Raw genomic sequence first — 24,630 nt, 5'->3', positions numbered from 1 at the left:
ACAGATTAGCAGAAACGTGTGGGATTTTACTGTTTAACCACCATTGATTCATTTTGCTGAATGTAGAATAACATTGCTTTCCCAAATGGAGATTTCATTGTCATAATATTGCATTGATCATCATTTAAGTTATTTAAGAAATTACATCACAGTTCTTTTGCATTGCTCGTGAGTAATAAATATGCCATTTTATTATAAGAACTGGGCCTATTACTATCACTCAATTCTGTATTTTGCACATTTCTGTTTTCTGGTAGTTCAAAGTTGTTGATTAAAAATTTCCATCACTGTGTTATGCTGCAAAGATAATATATCTTGTAAGATTGAGTAAAGTTTTAGCTGGCTTAAGATGATACTATTTTCTTAGTTGCAATTAAAACTTAATTATATTCTTTTATAGGATACTGCAGTGTTACTTATAATGATGGTCCCTTCAAAATAAAAGAGCCACTTGCTGGAAGAAAACCAAAACTTTGTGACATTGATTTGTTTTTTTATTTTTTATTCTTCTGAATCTTCAATTTCATCTGAGTGCAACCCACTGGCATAAATATTAGTGATATTGCATCTGTTTGTTTCCAAGCTCTCTGCTTACGTAGTAAAACTGGAGATACTGTCACACATTTGATATAGTTATAAAATTGGTGTATTTTTGTCTTCTAATGTGGACTTGAAAGAAAGTCAGTTTACAGAAAAAAAAGTAATCTTAATGGCTTCCTGTTTCTGGTCAAAAGTTCTGTCATGTCTCTACAGAACATTTTTGTTTTGGATATCTTTAAAGGATATCTCTTCACTAGTTTAAAAGTTGCAGTGGGCCTGAGGAGGCTGAAGTTAGAGTGAGAAGATGGATCAACAAGGCTTAATTCCTGAAACCAGCAGACCTTTTGTTTTTGCTCTCTGCTGAGCTCTCATCAGACACCAAGAGTGAGCTCGTTTGCACAGAGCACTGCACTGACTGGGACGTTTTTGTGGAGGGTGGCACCAGGGCTGGTGCGGGGAATTCCAGAGCAGGCTCTCCTCTGTGTTACTGAGTGGAGTGACGTATGAAGCTGTCAGCATGACACTTTGAAAATTTGAAATAGTGCAGAGTACTTAACTCCGGCACAAACGCTAATTGTCTTGGAACGTCGCCTCTGAGCGCAGTAAATGTCGCTTCACTCAAGGCACTGGGACAGCTGCAGTAACTTCTTAGAAAATAAGCAGCTGCTGGTGTATGATGGAGTAATTTTTAGACTCTTCTCAGCCTTTATACCTGGTGACCTCTTCTAGAGCTTCTATTTGTGGTAAACTCCAAAACCAAAGCAGTTTAAGGCTGATTAAGTCTGAGCTTGAGGCACAGAATTCCATGTGGCTGTCCTGTGAAGTGAGACTTTGAAAGGTAAGATTCAACCATCTGCCGAGGATGAATCTTTACTGTCAAGGATTTCAGTGGATGAGGTAGTCCCCTTCTCAATGAAGAAGTTTTCTGCAGCACATCAACTCACATTTCGGGTCCTGGCTTTCTTCAGTATCAGCCTTCTCTAGCATGAAATGGAAGTCTCTTCTGTTTGAGCAGAAATCAAATTAGATCCAGGATCATGTAGAATATTTATTTTTGGATTTTCATGGGAGTGCAGTTCAAGTAGACTGCAAATGCCACACTGTGAAGAGTGTCCTGTATGATGTGACAGTGTTTTTGAGTTGCTTTCTCTTTCAGGCAGCCACAGCCTGTTTGTATATATGTCACTTTACTGCATCCATCCATTTTATTATTTCAGCTTTTGGAGAAGTTGCCAGCATGGATTTGTGGTCCGGAAATGTTACAGAAGCACCAGATATTTCATCGATAGCAAGATCCTTTGGCAGTTTTCAGAGACTAGTATTTGCTTATGAAGAAAATAAGTGCAGCTGTTCATAAGGAAAATCTTGAAGCACGACTCAGTCTCTTTTTAAGTGCTCATAAAACTACAGAGTCAGGTTGTTGCTGGGAGAGTTGTGGGGGTGATGTGAGCCAGTATCAGACATGTGGTTAATTTAGAAACACCATTGCCAGTTTGTTATGGTAAAACTCTAACTCAGGAGTAGTAGATACTACATAGAAGTAAAAGTAATAATATCGCAGCATAGGCTTCTGTGGTAAGTTCCATTTTATTATATGGTTGTCTTGTCTATATGTTGACCTTTAACTGTGGTTCAAACACATTAGAATGTGTTGAAATTGCTTCTGTCCCAGCTAAATTTTTAACTATAAAATGGGCATAGAGGTGATGTTAATCTCTTCCCCATGTCACCTCTGTGCTTGTTGTGTATGTTCTTGAGTATCTGGAGAAAAAAATACAGTGACATTAGAAGATACTTTTAAAAAATATATTGTTATCTTTTGTGTATTTTATTGGATGCTTGCATTTTTCAGGCAACAGCAGAACAGATTCGCCTTGCTCAGATGATCTATGATAAGAACGACGCAGATTTTGAAGATAAAGTGAAACAAGTATGTTTCTTATGATACAGAATTTTTAGGCCCTGCAGTAATGTGCTCCAAACCTGGCTTATGTTTTGGAGCTAAAGCATCTGTTTCTGTTTTAGGTGAAACCTTTTTCAAAAGAATGTAAGTTTAACTAGCAAAAAGTGTTCTTACTGCGCTGTAAAGTCTGTTTACAAGAGATTGTGTGGTAGTATAGATCTGGCTGTATAGTTACATCAGTGTATTTTCCTTTATAGACAAGCCTTTAAGCCAGAATTCATCTGTGCTGATGTCTCTTCCACACTGTATGGTCCTGATGCTTAAAGATTGACAGAATAAGGAGTGCATTCAGCTTGTCCACATGTACATGCATATGGGAAAAATATGTCAACTATGTAAACTGAGTTTGCTAATATCTTGGCTGTTTTTCAGGAAAAGTAAAATCTAATCATAGCTTAAAGGTGTATTGAAGTGTTACTTTAAAAAAAAAAAAATTAATCTGACCTCCCAGATATGTGTGTACATCAAAAGGATAGAATTACACCAAAAATGAAATCATAGAATCATAGAATGATTCTAGTTGGAAGGGACCTTAAAGACCTAGTTCCAATGCCCCTGCCACAGGCAGGGACACCTTCCACCAGCCCAGGTTGTTCAAAGCCCCATCCAACCTGGCCTTGAACCCTTCCAGGGAGGGGGCAGCCACAGCTGCTCTGGGCAACCTGTGCCAGTGTCTCATCACCCTCACAGTGAGGAGTTTCTTCCTTATATCTAATCAAAATCCACCCTTTTTCATTTTAAAACCATTATGCCTCTGTTGTGGGTTGACCTTGGCTGGATAGGGTCTCACCAGAGCAGAGTAGAGAGGGAGAATCCCCTCCCTTGACCTGCTGGCCACGCTTCTCTTGATGCAGCCCAGGACACAGTTGACTTTCTGGGCTGTGAGTGCACATTGCTGGCTCACAGTCAGTTTTCCATCCACCAACACCCCCAAGTTCTTCTCTGCAGGGCTGCTCTCCATCCACTCATCTCCCAGCCTGTGTTTGTGCTTGGGATTGCCCCGACCCATGTGCAGGACCTTGCACTTGGCCTTGTTGAACTCCATGAGATTTGCACCTCTCCAGCCTGCCCAGGTCCCTCTGGATGGCATCCCTTCCCTCCAGCGTGTCACCACTCAGCTTGGTGTTGTCAGCAAACTTGCTGAGGGTGCACTTGATCCCACTGTCTGTGTAGCCAACAAAGATGTTCAACAGTACACCTGAGATGTTCAACCAACACCTGAGGAACACCACTTGCCACTGTCCTTCCTTTGCTCCTAGCTGGCCAGCAGCAAGTGATTCCTGCTGTAGTAATCCCCATAACATTCAATTCAAATCCCAGGTTACAACAATTTAATGGTATTTCCATTACAGTCTCCACCCATGGTTCCTTTGGACCAGACCATCAGGTTTAATATTACAGTGAACTCCTCCCCTTGCCCCTGCTCTGGCTTTGACTTATTGACAGACTTCAGTCCTTCAGGGTTGTACCTGTGCCAAGTGGAGCCTTATCTATGAGCCACAGTCTCTTCAGGGGTATACCTGATGATAACAGAGCTTCCCTGGTCTTTTACATCTTTGTCCTTATGTACTGCTGTCTCTGGGATGACAGCATTTGCTGCAAGCATAAAGGAAAAAGAAAAGGTGTGAAAGAGAGTACTTTATTGATATGCCAATTAATTTTTCTTTCATCCTGTCTCCTCTCTGAACCTCAAGCAGATCTATAAAATTCAAATAGCTTTAGGATTTTAGTTTGCTCTGACACAGTAGCTATTCAGTTTCTTGGAATCTGTGGTGATACTAACTCTTATTTTCTTATGATGATAATTTAGATATCTTAACATGTCTGACTTTTACTGCCAGCTTATGGAAGTGACGGGGAAAAACCAAGATGAGTGCATAGTGGCACTACATGATTGTAATGGGGATGTGAACAGAGCAATCAACATACTGCTGGAAGGAAATTCAGACACGGTAAGGTTTTACTTTCATATTAAATGGCTCTGTTTGCTGCATCTTTCTACTTCTAGGAAGTGACTGGGAAAATTGTATTTCAGAAGCTTTCAATTTCAATGTTTCCATTCAAATTCTTTTGAAGGAAATTGAGATCAGGACAGCTTCTCTACTGTATCCATACCTTAGAGTACCTTGAAAATGTTGTGGGTGTTCAGCTGGCCTCCTGCAGTCTTCCGTCTTTCATTTACATGCAGCAGATTTAAGTTTGCAGCATAACTCGGTGCTCTGTCAGACACAGGCCTGTGTTTTGCTGCAATGTTTGTGGTTACCCTGTAGCACTGCCACAGCTCTGAGACCTGAGACTAAGTGTTTGTCACCAAGGGTAATCTTCATAAACCTCAAAGGCAGGCATATATTTTAAGTTGTGCAACTTCTTTAGGTGTGTATTGCCAACGTTGAAGTTGGAGGCAGTTTCCACATCTGAAAGTTGCATTGACAATGCTACTAATGACAGAAGAGGATACAGCAAGTAGTTGCTCCTTTCACACTGTTGCTTATTTGAATGGCTTCATTGACAAGCAGAAAGAGGAAACTAAACAGTGTGTATATAAAAACAAATAATGTCACACAGAGCAATTTTAAAAATGTTACACAGAGCAATTTTTTATCCCAAAAGATACCAGAAAGAATGTCTTGGCTGCAGTTGAAGTTTTTGCTGGAGGTACTTCTTACAGTTTATCCAAGGGAGTAAACTAGGTTCCATCTCATCTACATTGGGAAAAAAAATTGGGCTTCCTTTCTTAATGCTGAACATTCAGTATTTCCTGTGATTTGTCAGGATGTGTACTTTAGCTTATTGTTAATGAGGAAACTCACACCACCCTTCTACCACCTCCCAAATCTAGGACACATATTGTTCTGTCTGAGAGGACTTTGTTTTCTATCCCCTTTTCATTTGTCAAAGTTGAGGTAATCTAAAACACAGAAGTATATAATACTGAGTGAACTGGCAAGTTGGGATTAGAAGAGAATATCTCATGTCTTCGTAACGTACTGGTTTTGTGTTTGCTTGTACTTCTGGTATTTGCCATTTTCTAGTTGAAAATAATTTTCTGGTTGATGGAGAATGTTAAATGCTTTCCTACTTTAGCAAATTGTTCTAAGTGATCATGACATGGAAGAAACTTTCTGAACTCATTTATCAAATAGAAGCAACAGAGTGATGTGTTCTGCTATTTTGGTAAGTCCCTCTGAACACACTGCTCTCTGTAGACACAATGGAACGTGGAAACAAATACAGAGAACTTAACGGGCTCAGGGAGGAAAGAGTATTAATTGAAGGGCTTGAAGAAACTTATTGTTCTTTATGGAAGTTTCTGGACCTTCCACTTGAAGGGTTTGTTTTAAGGCCATTATACTCCAGAACAGTTTAACTCTGGATTTGATGTAAAGTTGGAAGCAGTAGGTACTACTAGTTCTGAATGCAGATTCACAAATCTCATTTTCTAGTTTCTCTCTGCTTTGATGCACCAGAAGTTTGTTTTCTTTTTTTTTTTTTTTTTTTAATATACCTCATTTGGAAGATCTTTCTGTCCAGTTTGAGGAATTTACAAGAGGAGGGAATGATAGCTAGAATGTCTATTTATAATTTATTTGGTGCTCTGCCAGTTTTGACATTTTTTTTTTTTTTCAACCTTGTGGACTTCAAGGCTTTATGCTGTGTGACTGTTAGTCTTTATGAGGACTTTTCAGTTGTAATAATTTTGATAGTCTGGCTTTGGATAGATAGAGACTTGTAGATGAAAGTAGAGAAGGGCATGTTTCTTTGCCCAAGTTGTCTATTCGTTTAACTTCCTACAGGCGTAAGATCCATTTATGCCTGACCATGTTTTACTTTCTAAACCTTTGAAGATAGAACAAAGGAGTACCTCTCAGTGTTCATCTTTTCATCTAAGATCAGGCCTGCAAGAAGGCTTCTAGTTAAATATTTTCGAAGATCAGGCCTACAACTGTCATTTGGGTTGCCTTAGGCATCATCAGCTGAAATTGTGATCAGTTAGCTCCCTTACGAAAACAGACAGCTTCAGTAGTCTATGATAAATTCTCTGCCCAGAGGTAGCACCAGTCCTCTACCTTAAAGGACATGCCCAACTTCTCAAGGCTTTCCTCAAAACTAAAAGCATGGATCTGACGCTTTCATAGTTGTTCTTTTACTGATCTTTCCTACGTCATGTAAAACCTTACTAAGGAGAGGTGCTTCCTCTTAAGCATTGCAGGATCATTCAGTTTTGGTATTTCTTAAAATGGTCGAAGATCTTTTGGCACCATTCCCATCAATGAAATAGTGCATTCTGAACTATATGGACTTGGTTCTTCAATTGTCTGTGCAGTTATTTTTCATCCTGTGAAGTGTCTCTAAAGTTCTAGGAGTGTTCTAGTGTGTAATGCGGTTACCCAGGCTACATCATGTGAAGTCATATAATAGTTACTGGAGAAACGTTTTCTGTTGCACAGATAACATGGTGTTGCTCAAATGTGTAGTTTTGTAATTCTAATCCACACTGTCTGTGCTTCACCTAAGCTGGTTTATGGTAGTGTGGTCTTCTATACTGGAGGTGAAATTGAATGCCTTCTATCTCACCGATACTATGTCAAAAAATAAGAGAGCGTAACCATATTATCTCAAAGGAGACACTGAAACTCTGGGTTTATAATTGTAAACTGCTTTGTTACCTGCTTTCTCAATAGCATTAGTTTTCTCAGTTCTAGGCAGCTTGGACTAGCTAGCCATTGCCTGCCTCGTAAGGACTTCTGAGCTGCTGTTTGAATTGAGAGGAGAAAGGACAGGACCTAAAAGTACTGATAGCCAACCTTTTTGCTTGATGCAGATGCCTGGTCACAGGTCATGGATTTAGTGCTTCACAGCTGATGACACCTTAATAGCATATGCAAATTTTATGCTTAAATACCTTACCTAGACTATAAGTTCCTAGAGATGGGGACATACATATAAACCTATCTGCCATCTCAATGGTTTGCAAATAATACCTTTCTTCTTTGCTTTTGCAACTATGGCTCAGTAGACTATCCATGCAGTTGCATAATATATGAGGTGCTGTGCTATTCTTAGCAATTGTTTTAGTCATTTTGTTTTCAACTCCTACAGATACTCTTATGGAGCCGATACCCTCCCTGAATTTATTTTAAAGATGGAACTTAATATTAAAGCTGAAAACTGATGTTTGGACTTTGCCCCTTGTCTTGTTCAGACATAGTTTTTCCTATATTAAGATTGGATGATCTGACTTACCGTGGCCTCAGTTTTCTCATGTTGTTGTTCTGACATTCTGTCTAGTTGGTGCTTGAATTCTAGTATGTCCTGATAATCGTTTTTCTTTTTTCTCTCTCTTTTTTTTTTTTTTTTTTATTTTTTTTTTATATGCCTTAGGCCACTTACCACTCTCTTGTTCAGTGATGCTTATAAGCATTTTCTCATTTCCTTAGTAGAAAAAGGTAGCTCTGTGCATGCTCCCTTGCTAGATTTATGGAGGTATTTGAGAGGAAAACTGTTGCTTGCTTCACACATTTTCTGTTCTGGTCTTGTATAGGCTTCCTTGAATTAGTAAAAGTTCATTATAGCCAGAAATACTTGGGATTCTCACATTCTACAAGACAATCCAACTTCTAAAACTTGTTTCTTTCTTCGTCTTTTCCCAGAAATACAGCCTGTGTTTCCATTTGTATCATTGTAGTTTGCAATGTATTAAATATATGATGCTATGCAAATACATGTTTTTTCCATGAACTAGGGAAGTCTGAAGTGGAAGTATGCATTGAGAGCTGTCTCTTTCTTTTTCATTTTTTTATCTAATTCTATTCTACCCAAATAGACTTCTTGGGAGACTGTAGGGGGAAAGAAGAAAAGCCTTGGAAAGGAAAGTTCAGGAAACAAAGAGAACAGAGAAAAACGAGGGGACAGAGAAGTGAGTCAGCGGATGGGGAAGTTCCAACAGACGGGGAAGAGGAGGCAGCCGCGGCCGAGAGTGTACGTATAGGGGTTCATTTTTAAAGATTCAGACACTTTTCTTGCAGCTGAAACTGACTGAGTTAAGAGTGAATTCTTAACGGAGTAAAATCCATCCGAGCTATAGCTCAACACTGAAGGGGATAACTTGTTTGTGCAATGGGTGTGCTTGATCTGTCTGTGTAGCTTGGTTTGGGGATGGAGTGCTTGTTAAGAGCAGCAGTTTATTTTTCTGTCCTTTTTTGATTAATTGATCTTGTACAAGTTGCCTGTTCTTTGTGTAAGTTTTAGAATTGACTCTGTAAGACTGCTTGAGAGCAAGTGTGTCATTGCACAGCTGATACACTTTTTTTTGTTTCTTTTAATGAAAAAATGACCCAGCTTTGACTCCATCTCCTTTTATGAGTGGGAGAACCTAAAGATGTTCTCATCTTCTCATAAAGGGAATGAAAACATAGAGATCATTATTAATCTCTAGTTTATATTACATAAGCCAACCAAAGGTGAGTTTCTACAACAGAGAAAATTATTTGTGAGTTGAAACATTTAAAAATTTCCTGCAGTTTATATAGGTGCAGTAATACGTTGTACAAAGGAATACTGTTGTTTCCAAGTTAGGTAGAATTACATTAGATCACCATTGAATATATGTTGCTTTCTCCTCTTAAGTTTTATCAGCAGTATCAAAGCTGTGTGCATTGCCTGTAAGGACTGTACAGAACACTGATAGATGAGCAAAGAAACCAGAATGAAAACAATATTTTTAGCTTTTCTCTTAAAAGGAGGAAAAAATATTTACAATATTTTAATGCATATTCTAATTAATTATTGGAATATATTCAAATATTGTGCCAATGAAGACATTGTGAATCTTTGTAGAATAGAGTAACATCAAGATAGGAAAAAATATTACTAAATCTTGCAGCTGTGATTAGAACAAATTGGAATTGGATCCATCAGAGCGAAAGTGGGGGGGGCAAAACTTTTGCCAGAGCCAGATCCTGCTTGTCTCTTTCTGTAATCTGGAATTAAAGACTTTTGAGATGGTTACCAAATCTTGATATTTTCTTCCCAGCTTTACATCCCAGTATTAATGATTTTGTTACTACAATTAGGAGTAGTTGTGTAGTACAAAATCTCAGCAGTGTTTTAAGTGGGCAGTCATTTTTTATTTTTTTTCTTCTTTTTCTTCAAGGAGCCAGCCACCTTTCAGAGTACCTTCTCAGGAGTTTTCCACAAAATAGTCAAGTTGCAGTGCTTTTCTAATGCCTCTCCTTCACCCAGTCATAATCCCTCTGATTTAAATACAGAGGAGAGAGAGTTCTTTTAAGTTTCCCTGGTTGTACAGGGATGTGGTATGGGCAGACAGGAGAAGAGTTGATGTTCTTTGTTATCCCTTATTCTTTCACTGTCGTCACCCTGCGTGTTATCAAGGAAGCACAGTATGAGACAGCTGTATTTTCTACCTCATTAAAGAGATGAGACCATAATTAACTTAATAGTGTAGGCTGCAAGCCACTGCACATTTTTTTTTTAATTATTATTTCAAAAACCAGTAGTGTGTCTACTGAGGGACATTTCCCTCTTACTAGATATTTTGCTTCCTAATTGTCCAGTGCAAAGTGAACATAACTTGCTTGTTGCTAGGCTCCCAAAGGAGAGGGGTGACTGAGATCTGTTGACTAGCCCACTTCAAAATCTTGCCTTTTCTTTTGGGGTTAGGTTAAGCAGATGGCTATACTATCTCATATACAGGTCTCTAAAAGTTCTCTTAAGCTGTCCTCTCTCCACAGTTAGAGCTGAAGAGAATGGAGTGGACAACAATCAAGGAGACAGGCCTTCAGACCGTGGGAAACGTGGCCGTGGGAGAGGTGAGGTGGTGGCATTGGTGTGTGACTGGCACTGATTTCATGTCCTGAAATGGAACTCTCCCATTTATTTCTTTAAACACTTCTTTTTAAAAGCATTTGTTGGTTGCCCTTTGATTCCATAAGCACTTTGACCACCTTTAATTTAGGTACATCCCCCTCCTTTACACCTTGCCATGTCTTGGTCTTAGAACAACATAAAAGAGTTGACACAGATCACCTTTATGGTAATTTCCTGTGTGTTAGGCTGGTGTGCTCTGGCTGTGGAGAGCTGTTTTCTCAATTGGATTAATGCCAGCCTCCTGAGAGTGGAAGTGTACTAGGTTCCTCACAATGTACCCTGGCAGCAGGAGAATACCAGATTCCATTTGTAGACCTCTTGGGGAGGATTTGATGTGTACTTTTGCCGTTTCTTTGGGGTAGATTCGGTTGTCAGGCTTGTCTTGTTTTCAGTAGCCAGAGAGAGCACAAGCCACCTTAGAGACTTCTTGATAAGAGAACAAATTTGGCACAGAAGAGTTGTAGAGGTGAACTGTGGAAAAAGAATACTGCAGAGTCTTGGGTACAAGTCTCATTCTATCCTGTAGAAGAGATAGGAAAGATGTTGATAATGGATGTGAAGTAGAATGAATGGATGTGTAGTTGGCTTGGATTTTCACAGGATGGAGTGGAAAGAGCCGTGTCTTGTCTTAAAGCAGGAGGAATGAGAGTGAGTAATCTAGGTACGGTGCAGGTTGTGTGGGGAAGTGGGTATTAAATGAGTTAAATTGATGAAGTGCACAGCAGAGCTAACGTATGTAGTAAGTAATGTCTGACTTGTGAAAAATTCTTCCTTCAGAGGACTTCCTTCTCTTTGGAGTGTTCAGTAACAAGGCATTCAAAGGCAAGCACATCCAACTTCACTGTCTCCAGATCTGCACCTTGAAGGAGTGGAAAGATGCAAAGACATGTAGTTTCCAGAGGGTTGTGAGAATGACTCGGTTGTGCCTGTGAATCAGCAAATACCAAATGGTGTGTGCAGAGAGGTAGTTCTGCAGGAGAGGGTGTCATATAATTCACAGTTATAGTTTTTGTTATGTTGGCACTGTTAATAGATGGAATATAAGTTTTTCAGTATTTGTTTTGTAAATAATCATTTACACTCAAATTGGAAATATAAAGGTAGGATTTTTTAAAATTGTTGGGTGAAACTTAGAGGTTAATTTCAAATGCAGTCTAGTTTTTGCTTTGCAACCTTATGAACAATACACTGCTTTTGTTGTCAACGCTGTAGCTCTTTAGATAAATACGGCTCAAGCCAAAGCACATAATCATCGGGTAAACTGACATACCTGACTGAAGAAACAGGAACTTCAACCAATTTCTGTTCACTGGCTCAGTGTATATAGTGTTACTGTATCTCTCCACCAAATATTTTAGACTGTACATTCATGTGAGCAAAGTATCTTAATGAAGTGTTCTCAACTGTCTGTGATAAACCTGTTGAACGACTTCAAGATCATTATGTGACAAGTGTGTGTGACAGGAAATACCTAGTTCAGTTTTATAATGCAAGCCCTTGAAATCTGCAGGGAGTTGTATAAAGCTGTGTAATTCACTTCTCAGTATTTTAGGGATGGATGACCTTCTTTCTTTGGATATTAGTAGAAATAATAAAAAAAGCTTCCTGCCATTTCATTCAGCAGTCTTTTTTTTTTTTTTTTTCTGTTACACAGAATAGTCAAATGTGGGATAAAGTACTTCAGCTCAAAGTACATAGATTGCTGGTAATCACCACAGAACCCTTTTTTAGAAATGTTTCTTGCAGAATCTGTGTGTGTAGGTATCTAGGCATTGAATAGAAATTGGGGGTCAGCTAATAACTGAGCAATGCACTGTCTCTATTTTAAGCTACCTTCTCAGGCTGGAGTTATCTTACTGGCTGCTTTCTAGGGGAAGATCTGCTGGGCCATAGTATTGCTGCTTCACTGTAGATCAACCTAATTTTAAGAGATGATATGCATTGAAAGTAAGAAATGGGATTGACACTGGGGTGATAAGGTGCAGTTTACAGAGGAGAGAGAATCCTGATACAGAGTATTTCAGCCTTGGTGCTGTAGGGACTACTTTAGTTGTGCAGTAGATCTTCTGTTAATGACTGTGTGACATTCCTTGCAACTTTATAGTGTAGTAGGTATACAGTGTACAAACACCAGTGGTTGCTGGCATGCAGTAGATCAGGGATTTGAAGTAGATAGGTGTTACTGACTGATTAACAAAAAGCAAAAATGTATCACAGGATGTGTTTCAGGGCACGCCTGACCTGGAATTGGCCTGCCCTTAATCTTTGTTTGCTACAGAGGGTATAAACTTTGTGTTGGAAGGGAATCAAGAAATTTGTTTTTATAGATAGTCTTCCCATCTATAGATGGGATTATCAGCTCTAGCCTAAATATTTCCTCACTTGTGTTTTTATCAGCTGTAGTGTTATATACAAATTGTCAAACTTTACAGGCACAATTTTTTTTATGCTGCTGTTTTTTATTATTCTGACATCTTCAATTCTAAGTGTAGGTCTGGTTCTCCCATTGTCTTCCACCCCACGTTGAAAAGGATGCAGTAGAGCTAGAAAAGGCTTTTGAAGGTACTGGGAAGATTGCATTTATGGGGTGTGAGGAACAAGCAGACTAGGACTTTTCTGCCTGCAAAAGAGAGGGAAGAGGCTGTGTATGGTAGAGATCTATAAAATCTCTGTGGAGAAGGTTCTGTTGGGAAAACAACTGATCACTCCAAGCAAGTACACAAATGAGAGAATATTAAATGAAATCAGAAGGTTACGGGCTCAAAATGAACTTACGGAGATGGTTCTTGACGTTAACCTGAGGAACTCCTTTCAAAAAGATGTTGTGGGTGGTAAAAATTTACATACAGAGACACTTGACAATTCCTTCCTAAAAAAGAACCACATCAAAAAAAGGGAAAACCACTGAGGATTCTGATGTATCTAAATTATCTTTGGCTGAGAAAGTGTGAGCAACAAATGGTTGAAGACCAGGAGAGTGTCCAGAGAAACTGTGCTGTGGTTTCAGTTCTTGTAGTCTTCCCTAGATATCGAGTTGACCATAGTTGATAATGGGATAGCAGGTAGACATACTTTTGGACTTGATTCAGCATAGAAATTGTTGCAGATTCATGTGATTTGCAAAGTGAAAATGGATTTGTTGCTTTTACTTCTGTTCCTTTATTCTCTTCCTCTTCATTCTTCCAGGGAAACGAAATCATGCCACAAATGTGGATTTTTTTTCTTGCAAAACAGAAATGAAAGGGAAAAACATGTTTTAATTTTGGATTTAAACAGCATGGCATGGAGCCTTGCAAAGTCTTGTTTTTCCTGCTGGCTGTATAAGAAAGCAAAGCAGCTTAGCCTTTTTTTAAATATCTGACTATACTCCAGCTTGTGTTCTTAATATACTTTTTCTTTCTTTTTTTTTTTTTTTTAAGAATTTTTTTAGATAAGTAGTATGCTATCCTTGAAAAAATTGAGCTTCTGTAACCAGAGTTGCCTGTCTAAACATTTTCTTATTTTAAAAGCTTAGCACAGTTGGCACAGGATATATTTTGGATTTCCTTTGCCAAGTAAGGATGTTGCTTGTTCTAAACACGAATGTAGAGCACATGTTCTGGAGGTCTCAATTTGAAGTCCATTTAGTTTTGCTGTAGCTGGTTCTGCATTGGTTAGAAGGTTGTGTGTGTCGTGCATTTTTTTTTTTTGAAATTAAACAGCTTTAAGTTATTTATTTTCTTTTAAACATAACTTTACAGTTGAAAGTTTTATGTGTTTGCTTCTAAAAATGGTTACTACAGTATATGCAGTGTATAAAACTGATCCAGTGCTTCTACTTCATGATGACTAATAAGACAAAAATGATTTAAATTATTAGATATAAATTCAGCATTTTTTTTTTGTACTATGGAATACCTAGAATACAAACTTTCTATACTTAGCCTCCTTATCTGTTTATAAGGCTTAATCCTCTGTCACTTTGGTGTCTGCTGGGAGGATGGCTGGCTTTGCATTTCCAGAGCAGAGACCAGGGCAGTTCAGTTACTGTGTAGTTGGAGATAAGCACAAATCTAGGGTGTTACCTGCCCTTCCAATCTGCATTTACATTTCCTTTCAGCTGTTCTTAGGCCTCTTTCTTAACCTTGAAGTGTCTTCATCTAATTGAAACCTGTCAGTGTGAAAATCTGAGCTTTGAAATAAAGCACCTGTTCTGCAGTAGAAGGATTTAAGCCTGCAAGCTCAGCAAACTGGATTTTCTACAGAATAGGCTATTAAGTTAATGGCTAGACCCATTGCTACTGTGTTGTAATGCCTTGCGGCACTACACACTTTACTTATGCTCCCATGTAGTGTGCATTTGTTTTGGAGGAAGCAATGTGAATGAGATGAATGATTCTTTCCATGCATGGATGGTACAAGAGTAAAGACTTGATTGTGCGATTATGAGTGTTTTGAACTCCCAGTGGGTTTTTAGTGGAAGCAGGAAATGTCACCACCTGCCTGGGTATAAGTGTTGACTTCTCTAGAATTCATTCCAGAAATTAAAAAAATAAATTGAATAAGTGATGGCTAATGTGAGTTTAGTCAACTGAGGGAGATGTGCTGGAGAGCCGAGGAGAAAATCCCCAACAATACACAGTTGAACAGTTACAATGTTAAAGAAAACAAAACCACATTTTAAATAGTTAATTGTTTTAAATGATGTTGGATCGTGTAGTAGCAGGAATGCTGATTAGAATCAACTTTAAGTATAGTTCCCTAGTCCCCGTTTCCTGGAACAGAAATGAGTAAGCAATGCTGCCTTGATACTTTAGGTGGCTATTTGTAGATCCAAGTGTGAAGGAATGTGAAGAAATGTTACAAGGGTTTATATGAGTCAGGGCAGTAATTTTGTTCTTTGCCTAATGTCTGTCACTTGCTTTTGAGTTCCACATACTGATTGACTGTAAGAAAATCTATTCCTTTAGACTCACTAGAAGATTTAATGAGTTACTGTCAAGTCCCTTGTTTTCTTTTTTGTGGGTAGATAAAAATGTTGATAGAAGAATTGCTGATTGTGAATTACCAGAGGAAAAAAAATATTTTTGTAGACGTCGACTATTGTGATCTAAACCATATATACATGTCTTCTTAGAGTAGTGTTAAAGCTATACTTTTTATGTTACAAACATAAACTGGCATTACTGCTGGGAGGAATTGGTCCTGTCTGTCTCCTGGTGCATTTGAACTATATCAGAGGATTGGTCAGAGTTTAAAGCTAACAAAGTAAAAAAATTAAAAAGGGGGAAGGGTAGCATGGTAGTGGGGGGCAGTGGGTTTTTTTGGTGGCTTATCCTGGTGTAAAGGTGACTGATTTGCTGGCATTTAACAAGCAGGGAACTTATTAAATGTTCAGAGAGCTGATCCAAAAATGAACTAATAATTCTGTTTTCTGATAGTGGTTTTGTGTTCACTTGCTGTTACATGCAAAACTGTCAGTGCAGGAAAGAGAGCAGAGCTTATGATCCCTGATGAGGAAGACCTTGGTTGTAGTATTTCTGATTTAAATGGGTTTAAGTTCCTATGGGATTGTATGCTCACAATTTGGGTCACTGTTCTGAATTGCAGTGTGTAGCCCCATTTGCTCACTGATCATTTAGTTACTGTTAAAAAGTTTGCACATACTTCATGGACATTCATACTTGCTTCATGACCAACGTCTGTGTTAGAAGACTGTGCCTTCTAATAGTTTTAAAGCCATGTTTTAATTTTGGCAGCTGAGAGAAGTAACTTTCTTAGCATGAGAATTTAATATGTTGGTGTCAAAGAATATCAGCCCTTCCCACTAGCATGCTGCATTGATGACCATGACATATGAGCTTCTGTGTCTGAGTTAGGGTGGTCTTTCAGTGATGAATACTCACTGTCCCATATTTAAAATTAATTCTTTGTAACTGTCTTTTCTAGCTTTGAATTTAATGCTTTTCATAACCCCACTGGTTTGGTACTTCCCTTTTGTCTTCATTAGAATGTTTTTTGTTGCATTGGTTGATTAAACTTAATTTAACTTCAGTTTTGTTGGAAAGCACAGACACAGCTTTATGAAGTTAAGGGAATTCACTTGAATTGCAAGTTCAGGATTAACTTTCAGAGTGATCTGGTATAAAAAACCCGTTGCTGGCTAGTAGTCTAAGACTGTACGTGGAACTTTGGGAACAACATGATTTAATTCCAGCAATTTCTAAAATTATTAGAGGTTCTTGATGTTTTACTTACACCTTGCTGGCTAAAACTTCATTTTCTGTTTAATATGCTAAGGTTATTCTTTCAGGTGTTTGCACTTGGGAGGCTGGAGAGATTTAGTTCCTCTTGTAAAACGTATTTGTACTTTCATGCTAGCTATTCCAGCTATTGTCTACCTAATATCTGCCTCATTTAAAAGTATTACTCCTTGACTGTTTCTGTGGTTCGCAGCTCCAAATTGGTCTTGTAGCTGAACTTGTCAAAAAAACATTAGTATCTCTTCTGTGCATCATTAGTAAATGGTGTTTAATACTGTATTGATAGCTGTAGGAGATATATTTATTACATAGATGGCCGCTAGAGTTTCCCCAAGTAAATGTGTTTAGTTAGTTCTACTCTTAGAAAAAAATAAATTTACTGGGCAGAAAGATAATCCAGAGTGCAGTGACTTCTGTGCATCTGAGAGCTGTGACCCCATTATCCCATGGATCAGCATCTCAGAATGGGCATTTTAGGTGGGTGAAGGAGAGAAGGGCCGTGGACTGAGCAAGGTGGTTCAGCGGCCAAGTTAGTTGGGTACAGCAGGGTCTGGGACAGGGTTCTTTGTGGCAGAGCAAAGAGCACAGCTTCACATGCGGGCTCGGTGAAGAAGGACTGTCAGGCTGCAGCTGTTGTTACCTCTTTCTTAACCTCTGCCTGTCCTCTCTACAGCCAGTTGTGAAGAGAGCAGACAGGAGAATGTAGAGATAGCAGGCCTGGCCTAGTGTCAGATGCTCTTTGGTGTTCTTGTCCCACCAAAATACTGCGTGTTGCTTGATGGGAATCCTTCCTCTGCGGGTTTCCATGGTTCCTCTGTAGCTAGCAGTTGTCTTGCATAGGATACGGGTAAATGCTTTCATCAAAATGTGGGTAAAGCTATCTTGCTATTTTGATGCTTCTAAGAAGTCCTTGAAAATGTAGGTGGTAGACATTTTAGAGGTCCAGAAATGTCTTTTAACACTTGGATAGTGAACCAAGGCAAGGAGAAGAATGAGTGGTGAGGGGAGGGAAAGGGAAGTCATTAAAATAGGAACTTTATAAATTGGTTTTACTGTGTCCTGGAGCTACTGCTCTTATGCAGTTTAGGTGGCCCCCTGAAAATAAAGGGTAATTTTGATCTGAATTCAAACAAGCCTATCGTGTAATTCTGATGTTTGGACAACAGTGTATTGCTGACTTAAGATTATAACTTCTGTGCTCTGGTAAACTTGTAGTTGCTTGATAACATAATTACCACATAATTTTGTTGTTAAAATAAACATCACTTTGTTCTCAGATTGCAGCTCTTGACCTTGACCTGTTCTTGTAATACAAAATAATATTCATAGTCTTCCTCAAAAATACCCCAACAAACTGGAAAAGCCTCAGATATTGAGGTCCTTAAAATGGAAAAAAAAAAATGTGTAAGAATATGCTGCATGTAAGAAATAGTTTCTAACAGTTTATGTAGACATGTGCTTTATGAATGGATAAGTAACACAAATTTTCATGCCTGTACTATGCAACAACATTCACGTATTATGCAGCATGCAAAAATAAAGCCATTCACTATATCAAGAAGCTTGTAAATTGAGTCTGGTAACCAAAACTGGAGATAAGAAGTATTTGTTTTTGTTAAAACACAAGTGAATATTCTTGTGGGTGATAACAGGGAAGTTGTCTGAGTAATTTGAGTTGGGTAATTTTCATGTCAGTAACTATGATTAAGGGGGAAGCAAAAGGAATGTGTGGTCTCAGGTTGGTGAAAGCACAGGAGGGTAGGGGTGAATAGGTGGGCTGAGTCAAGAGAAGGAAACAAATGGAGCATTTAAACTTTCTCCTCACAGACAAGGAGTGGCAGGGAATTTCTTGAGAGATCAGGGTATGCAGGGATGCTGGGATTCTAGAGCATCTTAAGACAAGAGTAAGAAATCAGAGACAAAATTATGAACAGTGTCTAATGATTTGTCAATAGCAGTCTCATGTGAATTGAGTCTTTAGGTAAGTTTTTTTCTTGGAATTTAGAGCTACCTCACCAGGTACAGAAGAGATAGCAAAGAATTGCAAGTCCTACTGAAATGTGTAGTCTTAGATGAACTGTGGCTTACTTCTCCTGTGAGAAAATTTGGGAAATAAATATTTAACTTTAACTGTGGTAGTTTTCTTCTTCGACCATAGTATTTTCTAATGTGACAGACTAGTGATTGGTGGCTCCTCTGCTGTTGCTTTTAAATGGCGTTTTCTCTCCTAGGGTTTGGACGTGGCAGAGGGAGAGGAGCGGGGAGGTTTTCAGCCCAAGGCATGGGGTAAGAAACATGCAGAGCACAGATTTTGGCAAGGATCAAACTCAGTGGCAATATTAAATAAGAATATTACCACTGTATGTATTAATATTGCTGTATGTTTGATAAAACAGTAAGGATGCAAAAATTCCTAATTCTGTTAGATAATTAATGGATTACTTTTGTCTTAAACTAGTATTTCTAGCTAGACAGACCTATAGAAACATAATGTATGTTCACTCAATGTTAATATCTCAAACTTGGAGAACCTGTTTGTATCTATCAGTAGCAGCCACATAGTGCCTTGGAGGCTGAAAGTTCTGTGTGGTGCATATAGTCCTGGGTCAATGTAAAAATAGATGTGTTACAGTGTAATGTAGAATATGCGAGTTCTATATAAAACTGGAAAGTCTAGCAATTATAAACTTTTCCTGGTTTTGAGGTTTCATGCTTTAGCTGTTTGGACATACATGGAGCCTAAAACAGGCCCAAAAGAAGTTACTCAGCAGTTCTAAAGTTTGTTCTCAGTTTTGTTCTAATGACTTGCTTCATAGAAGTGTAGCTTCCACTACTTCCGCTCAGTGTTTGCCTTTAATGACATTTCATGTGATATCAGTGATGTCATGATGAACAGGTTCATTCCATTTCTCTAATAATTCTTCTTGTTCATACTTGTAGATGATAAACTGAAAAGAAGTTTTTCTTCAGTAATTTTTTTTCACGCTTTTAGCTGCATCTGTTTGTTTTGGCATTAGTGTCAGGAGTGCATTCTGAAATAATCTTCCTGATGTTCCGACTCCTGTCCTGCGCAGGTCTGGTGCTCTGAAAGGACATGATACTGGTTTCTCATCAGTCAGCCACCTGCTGAGAAACTATCAGCTGAGAGGGGCTTATCGTGCATATAAACTAATGCTTTATAAGACTGGGAGGAGTAGGTATGCTGTTTAACTGCTTTTTCAGGAATTGTTGTTTTGGTTCAGTTTCTCTAAAGTAATATTTTTTCCAGTCTCCTCACTTTTTTTCTCCTCTTCTATTCTCTTTTCTCCCTGTTTTTATCTGTGTCTACTCATAGAGGAAAATTCATTTTGAAACCAAAACTATCAAGATAAATTATGTGGAAATCGAGATATTAAATCTAATACAACTTCATCTAAAAATGATGACACTTGTGTTCATTGAATGACCCATGTGTTCTCTTCCATTTCTTAACTTTTAAAACTCTAGGACATTTAACCCTGCAGACTATACGGAGTCTTCTGCCACTGATGGCTTTGGGACAAAATCAGAGATTTGGGAGACTGGTCAGAATGATGCAGATGATGGAACTGGTAAGATGCTTCAAGAAGTGGAAGGATTGGAATGAAGACCTGTAGCAAATTGTCTGTTAGTGTTCAGTTAACTTCTGAAAATGTGAACAGATCTCACATGACACAGATACTAGTTTTTGTAGCTTAACTGCTACTAATGTGCAGAGCACATGCTGTAGCCTAAGTGACTATCTGGTTAGAATAAAGTGAAGGCAATTAGCAGGTTTTTTGCTTTAGTACTAACGATCCCTTTAGAGAGAAAGGAGTTTGAAGAGTTATTGGAAGAACCTAGTATGTGAAGAACTGGGTTTAGATATCTTAAGTACTGCTTAAGAACTCACCTAATGTAATTAAGGAGTATAAGTCCTACTAGAAGTGATTGGTCCACAGGCATTGGGCAGTAGGGTGTGAATAACTAAGTAGAACAAAAAGAAAAGAAAAACTGTTTACAAATATGAATCCACTCAGTGACACTAGGATGGCTTTGAAAGCCCCACCTATACAACACAGGAATGTAAGGATGTGAGTCTCCGGGATGGAAAAGAGAGTTCCAAGATCTGCCAACTTTGAAGAGAAGAATTATTAACCAAAGCATGAGTAGGCACTTGAATGCCTACTCAAAAGAGCAGTCTGCCTGCCTGAAGGTAGAGGCAGCTGTGTGTTTCCGTATAAAGTTTCAAGTGTGAAGTACGTATTCCTGGCTAAAGGCAAGAGACAGACATAGTTTGTAAAGAAACCACTTAACAGTGGTCTCCTGGTGATTCAGAAGTTATTAATGTGACCTACTTGTCTGTGATTGGGAAAACAGGATACCTTGCTGCTTCCCATATTCTGTGACAGGAGCTGAAGACAAAGGAAACCCTGTGTCAGGACGGAGTAATTCATGTACGTTGTTGTCCACGCTTGGGAACCATTGGGTGATAGCAGATAATTTTTTTTGTTAACCCCAGCAAAGAGTAACTCTTCTGATCTCTTCATTGCTGAAGCCTACTCAGATGATTTTTTTCATCAATCCTGTGTGAAGTGTGGAAGGAAGAGGCTGACACTGGAGGCCAGGGTGTGCTCCGTTGAGCTCTACTGTGAGCTGCTTGAGATGCAGCTTCCTAATCTTCATACAAGCCATTTTCCACTTAACCAGAGAAGACAATAACAGGCTCAGAGTTCAGGAGGGCTTATTAGGCAGCTATCTTGTCATCCTGAGTGCCTTCTAGTTCAGTGTGGAAGAGTGGCCCTGTGTATATTAATGGCTATTGAAAGGAAGCTCTTTTTATCAAATATGGATCTTTCCAAGAAATTACTTCTGAAATTATTTGGTTGTATAGCGCAAACAGAAATGCACTTTTTACTTTCACTCATGTTAGGTTTTCAGATAAGTTTATCAGATCATGAGTTAGAATAACACTTAATGACTTGAAAATTCCTTTAGGAATACTGATACTGTTGTTTGCTGTACAGTAGCAGGGGTCAGGGAATGTTGTCACAAGTATTGTAGAAGCAATAAAGTTAATTAAAGAAGACATACAAGAAAGATATGAGGAGAGTGGACCAGAGGTAGAAAATTGACTGATTTGATGCATTATAATGAATGCAACTGTAAGGCTGTGGCTTACAAATGACTTTGACTTGTGTTCCACTTTCCAAGTGAGCTCGAATGTTTTGTGACCCTCCCTGCTAACTCGGCAGCCTTCATGTGCCTCCCCTATGGCAACCTCTGTTCCTTCTTGTAGTCATCTTCTCAGACTTCAGAAATGGGAGAATTCTGCTAGGAATAATAGTAGCTTGGTGTGAGTAAATAGATCCCCATAAGAGTATGAGTGTGTCTGCATGAAGAGTTTGCTGCTGAGCAAAGAGATTGGTGGAACTTGTGTACTAGTTGATGTTTAGAACTTCTCTTTGGATGCCAGGTGCGTTTTTCCTGTTAGGCTGTGCACATGTCACTGAGAACTGCACTGAGCTTCAGTGGCGCAACTTCAGGCATGCATGGAAAGTTGGGGAGTATAGTATGGAGAAGATGTGAGAATGCATTTGGGAATTTTCCCTGGTATAATCAGATTAATGGTTCTTAAGGGTATGAATGAGTGCCAGTGTGGGGCGTTCATGCAGAATCATTTTGTTAGTGGAAATTTAAAGTAAGCTAGTTAAGTGTGAATGTTCTTTTTGGGTGTAAAGTACCTTTTTGCTGCTAATCTTCGTTTATTTTCAGTGCAAATAGAAAAGGCACTGTAACTGATGAAACAAAAATGTCTTTATATATAAGACTATAGGAAGAGCGTTTTATTTTACAGTGTTTCTTTAGAGGAGCCATACTGAATGTCTGAAATGTCACCGAGCCAAAAAGAGGAGATCTCTTTAAAAAGAGTAGGCTTTAAAGTTGAATCATTTAGTTTTTTCCAAGTGGGAAGCACTTTTAACCTTGTGATGGAAAGCATCTTGAAGGTTATTAGAGGAGGCTGCAGCTGGGGTAGTAGTTTTAAAGCAGAAGAGAGAGTGCTGTGAAGGAGCATGGAAGCAGGGATAGAGGGAAAGAGTGGCAGACGAGGTATGGGACTGGAAGCAGGCTGTACAAAGTTGAGCTGGTGACTTGATTGTTAATCTAAAATATTTAAACTAAAGTTTTCAGTTGTTTGGGTTTTTTTCTTAATTTACAGTGCTGTTACATTAGTTACAAATCAACAGTCCTGGTAATAAGTAAGTCTCCAATGTGGAGTTACTGAAGATGTGAATGAGGGTGATGTATGGAAATCCATAACCTACAGTGGGCTTAATGAAGGTTGTCAGATAAGAATATACACAGAGGAAGGGCAGCATGCAAATCACTTTCCTTATTCCTCGTTACCCAGTCCCATTTCTTCTTTCATCTAAAAAGAAAGAACAGAAAATTAGCTCGTACTAGCTACTTGGAAAATTAGTGTCTTTCATCTGCAGTTACATTAAAAAGGAGATAACCGGTCAAATAACTGGAGAAGCAAAACCCATTTGCTTATCAAAATGTTTTTTGAAGACATCATGCAAATATAAACTTTGTGGAGTTCTGAGTGTTTACTAAGTATTTAATCTTTAAACTGGTGCTGGGAAAGGATCAACATTAACATTTTCAATTAAAAAGAAATACACTATTTGTTTCCAAAATGTCATTTCCCCTGTATGTTCTCTGAAAGCATTCTAGAACCTCTTGTCCTGAATTGTTGTAGATGCCAGAGGAATTTCAGTAGCCTGTATGAGAGGTGTTTCTAGGTGCACCATCATGTTATCCTCTAGAAAAACTATCTGGTTCTGTGGAGGTAAAATTTTGTGGTGTTCGTTGAAATAAAAAGAGGCTAAAGGGCAAATCTTTAATGGGTCATGATGTTTAAGTGTAATTGTATTCCAATTCATCATCTTTTTTCCTGCATCCTTCTTTTTATAGAAATAATGTACAATTGGAAGGCAAAGGAGGGGTGGGTGAGAGGAAACAAAATGACCAATCCTCATCCAAAAGGGAATAAATTTGAACAGGGTGATTAATACTCTTTTACAGCCATGCCAACTGTTCAATCTTTTACCTTTTTTGTAATGTATAAGGTAATGGAAGATCTTGAGTGACAAATCACAGCAGTTCTTAGAAATAAATTATGTTGGAGGTGGTCACTTCTCAAAGTAGGTTATAAAAATGGTATTGTATTGTGGTTATTTAATGATGCCTCTATGTTGCTAGAGTTTCATAAATTCCACAGAAAAACTTCATTTGTTATCTTAGTTATGAACAGCTTTAAATGACTCTGAAACTGAAAACTGTCAAGAAATAAAAAATAAATTATAGTGTAGCTGTGGGGGGAATAACGAAATTGTGTAGCTTGGAAGTTAGAAGAAAGTTGTTTGGTTTTTTGTGGTTTTTTTTTGTTTGGTTTTTTTTTTTGTTTTTTTTTTTTTAAGTACTGCTGTAAAAGTCAGAAAGAACATTTGAAGGAAGCCTTCAGGCCATTCTAGAACATTAATGTATTTCAGAATTAACTGATTAGTACATAAATTTGGGGTAGACCAAGATAAAATTATTTTGGGGCTAGTACCTACGGCTGTTTTTTCAAAAAAAAAAAAAAAAAGAGAAAAAATTCAATAGTGTGACAAGGAGTGAGAAATTGGAGGAAAATAGCTGAAGACTTACATATTGTATACTTTTTCTTGGCTTTATAACTGTCTAAAACTGAAGTTGGTATGAAGGGAAACAAGAAAGAGTCACAGATAGCCATCTAGGCTGAAGTTCCTACGAAAAGGATCCTTGAAAACACAAAGCATAATGTTGGTAGAAAACAGAGAACTTTTAAGTTGTGATGCTTTGAAAGCATGGGGGAAGGGTTAGGAGGGGGATATATGGAGTTGCAGTAATGCCAAGGTGGATTTTTGACTAAAAGGGAATTGATGCACTTGTGGCAAGATCAGACTTAGAATCCCA

At 38.4% G+C, this 24,630-nt stretch overlaps 1 protein-coding gene across 1 annotated transcript in view; it reads left to right on the top strand.

The window, feature by feature from the left end:
• Positions 1-24,630, top strand: part of UBAP2 (ubiquitin associated protein 2) — a 113,405-nt gene that overhangs the window by 25,085 nt on the left and 63,690 nt on the right. The window contains 7 exon segments of the mRNA XM_042804735.1: positions 2,393-2,470; positions 4,345-4,455; positions 8,328-8,423; positions 8,425-8,482; positions 10,255-10,332; positions 18,864-18,918; positions 20,119-20,222. Coding sequence (XP_042660669.1) covers positions 2,393-2,470; positions 4,345-4,455; positions 8,328-8,423; positions 8,425-8,482; positions 10,255-10,332; positions 18,864-18,918; positions 20,119-20,222 — 580 coding nt within the window.

Source organism: Tyto alba, unplaced genomic scaffold (assembly GCF_018691265.1).
Source record: "Tyto alba isolate M040663 unplaced genomic scaffold, T.alba_DEE_v4.0 Super-Scaffold_42, whole genome shotgun sequence".
Classification (NCBI taxonomy): domain Eukaryota; kingdom Metazoa; phylum Chordata; class Aves; order Strigiformes; family Tytonidae; genus Tyto; species Tyto alba.
The sequence above is the reverse complement of the archived record's forward strand: the minus strand, read 5'-3'. Positions and strand labels throughout refer to the sequence as shown.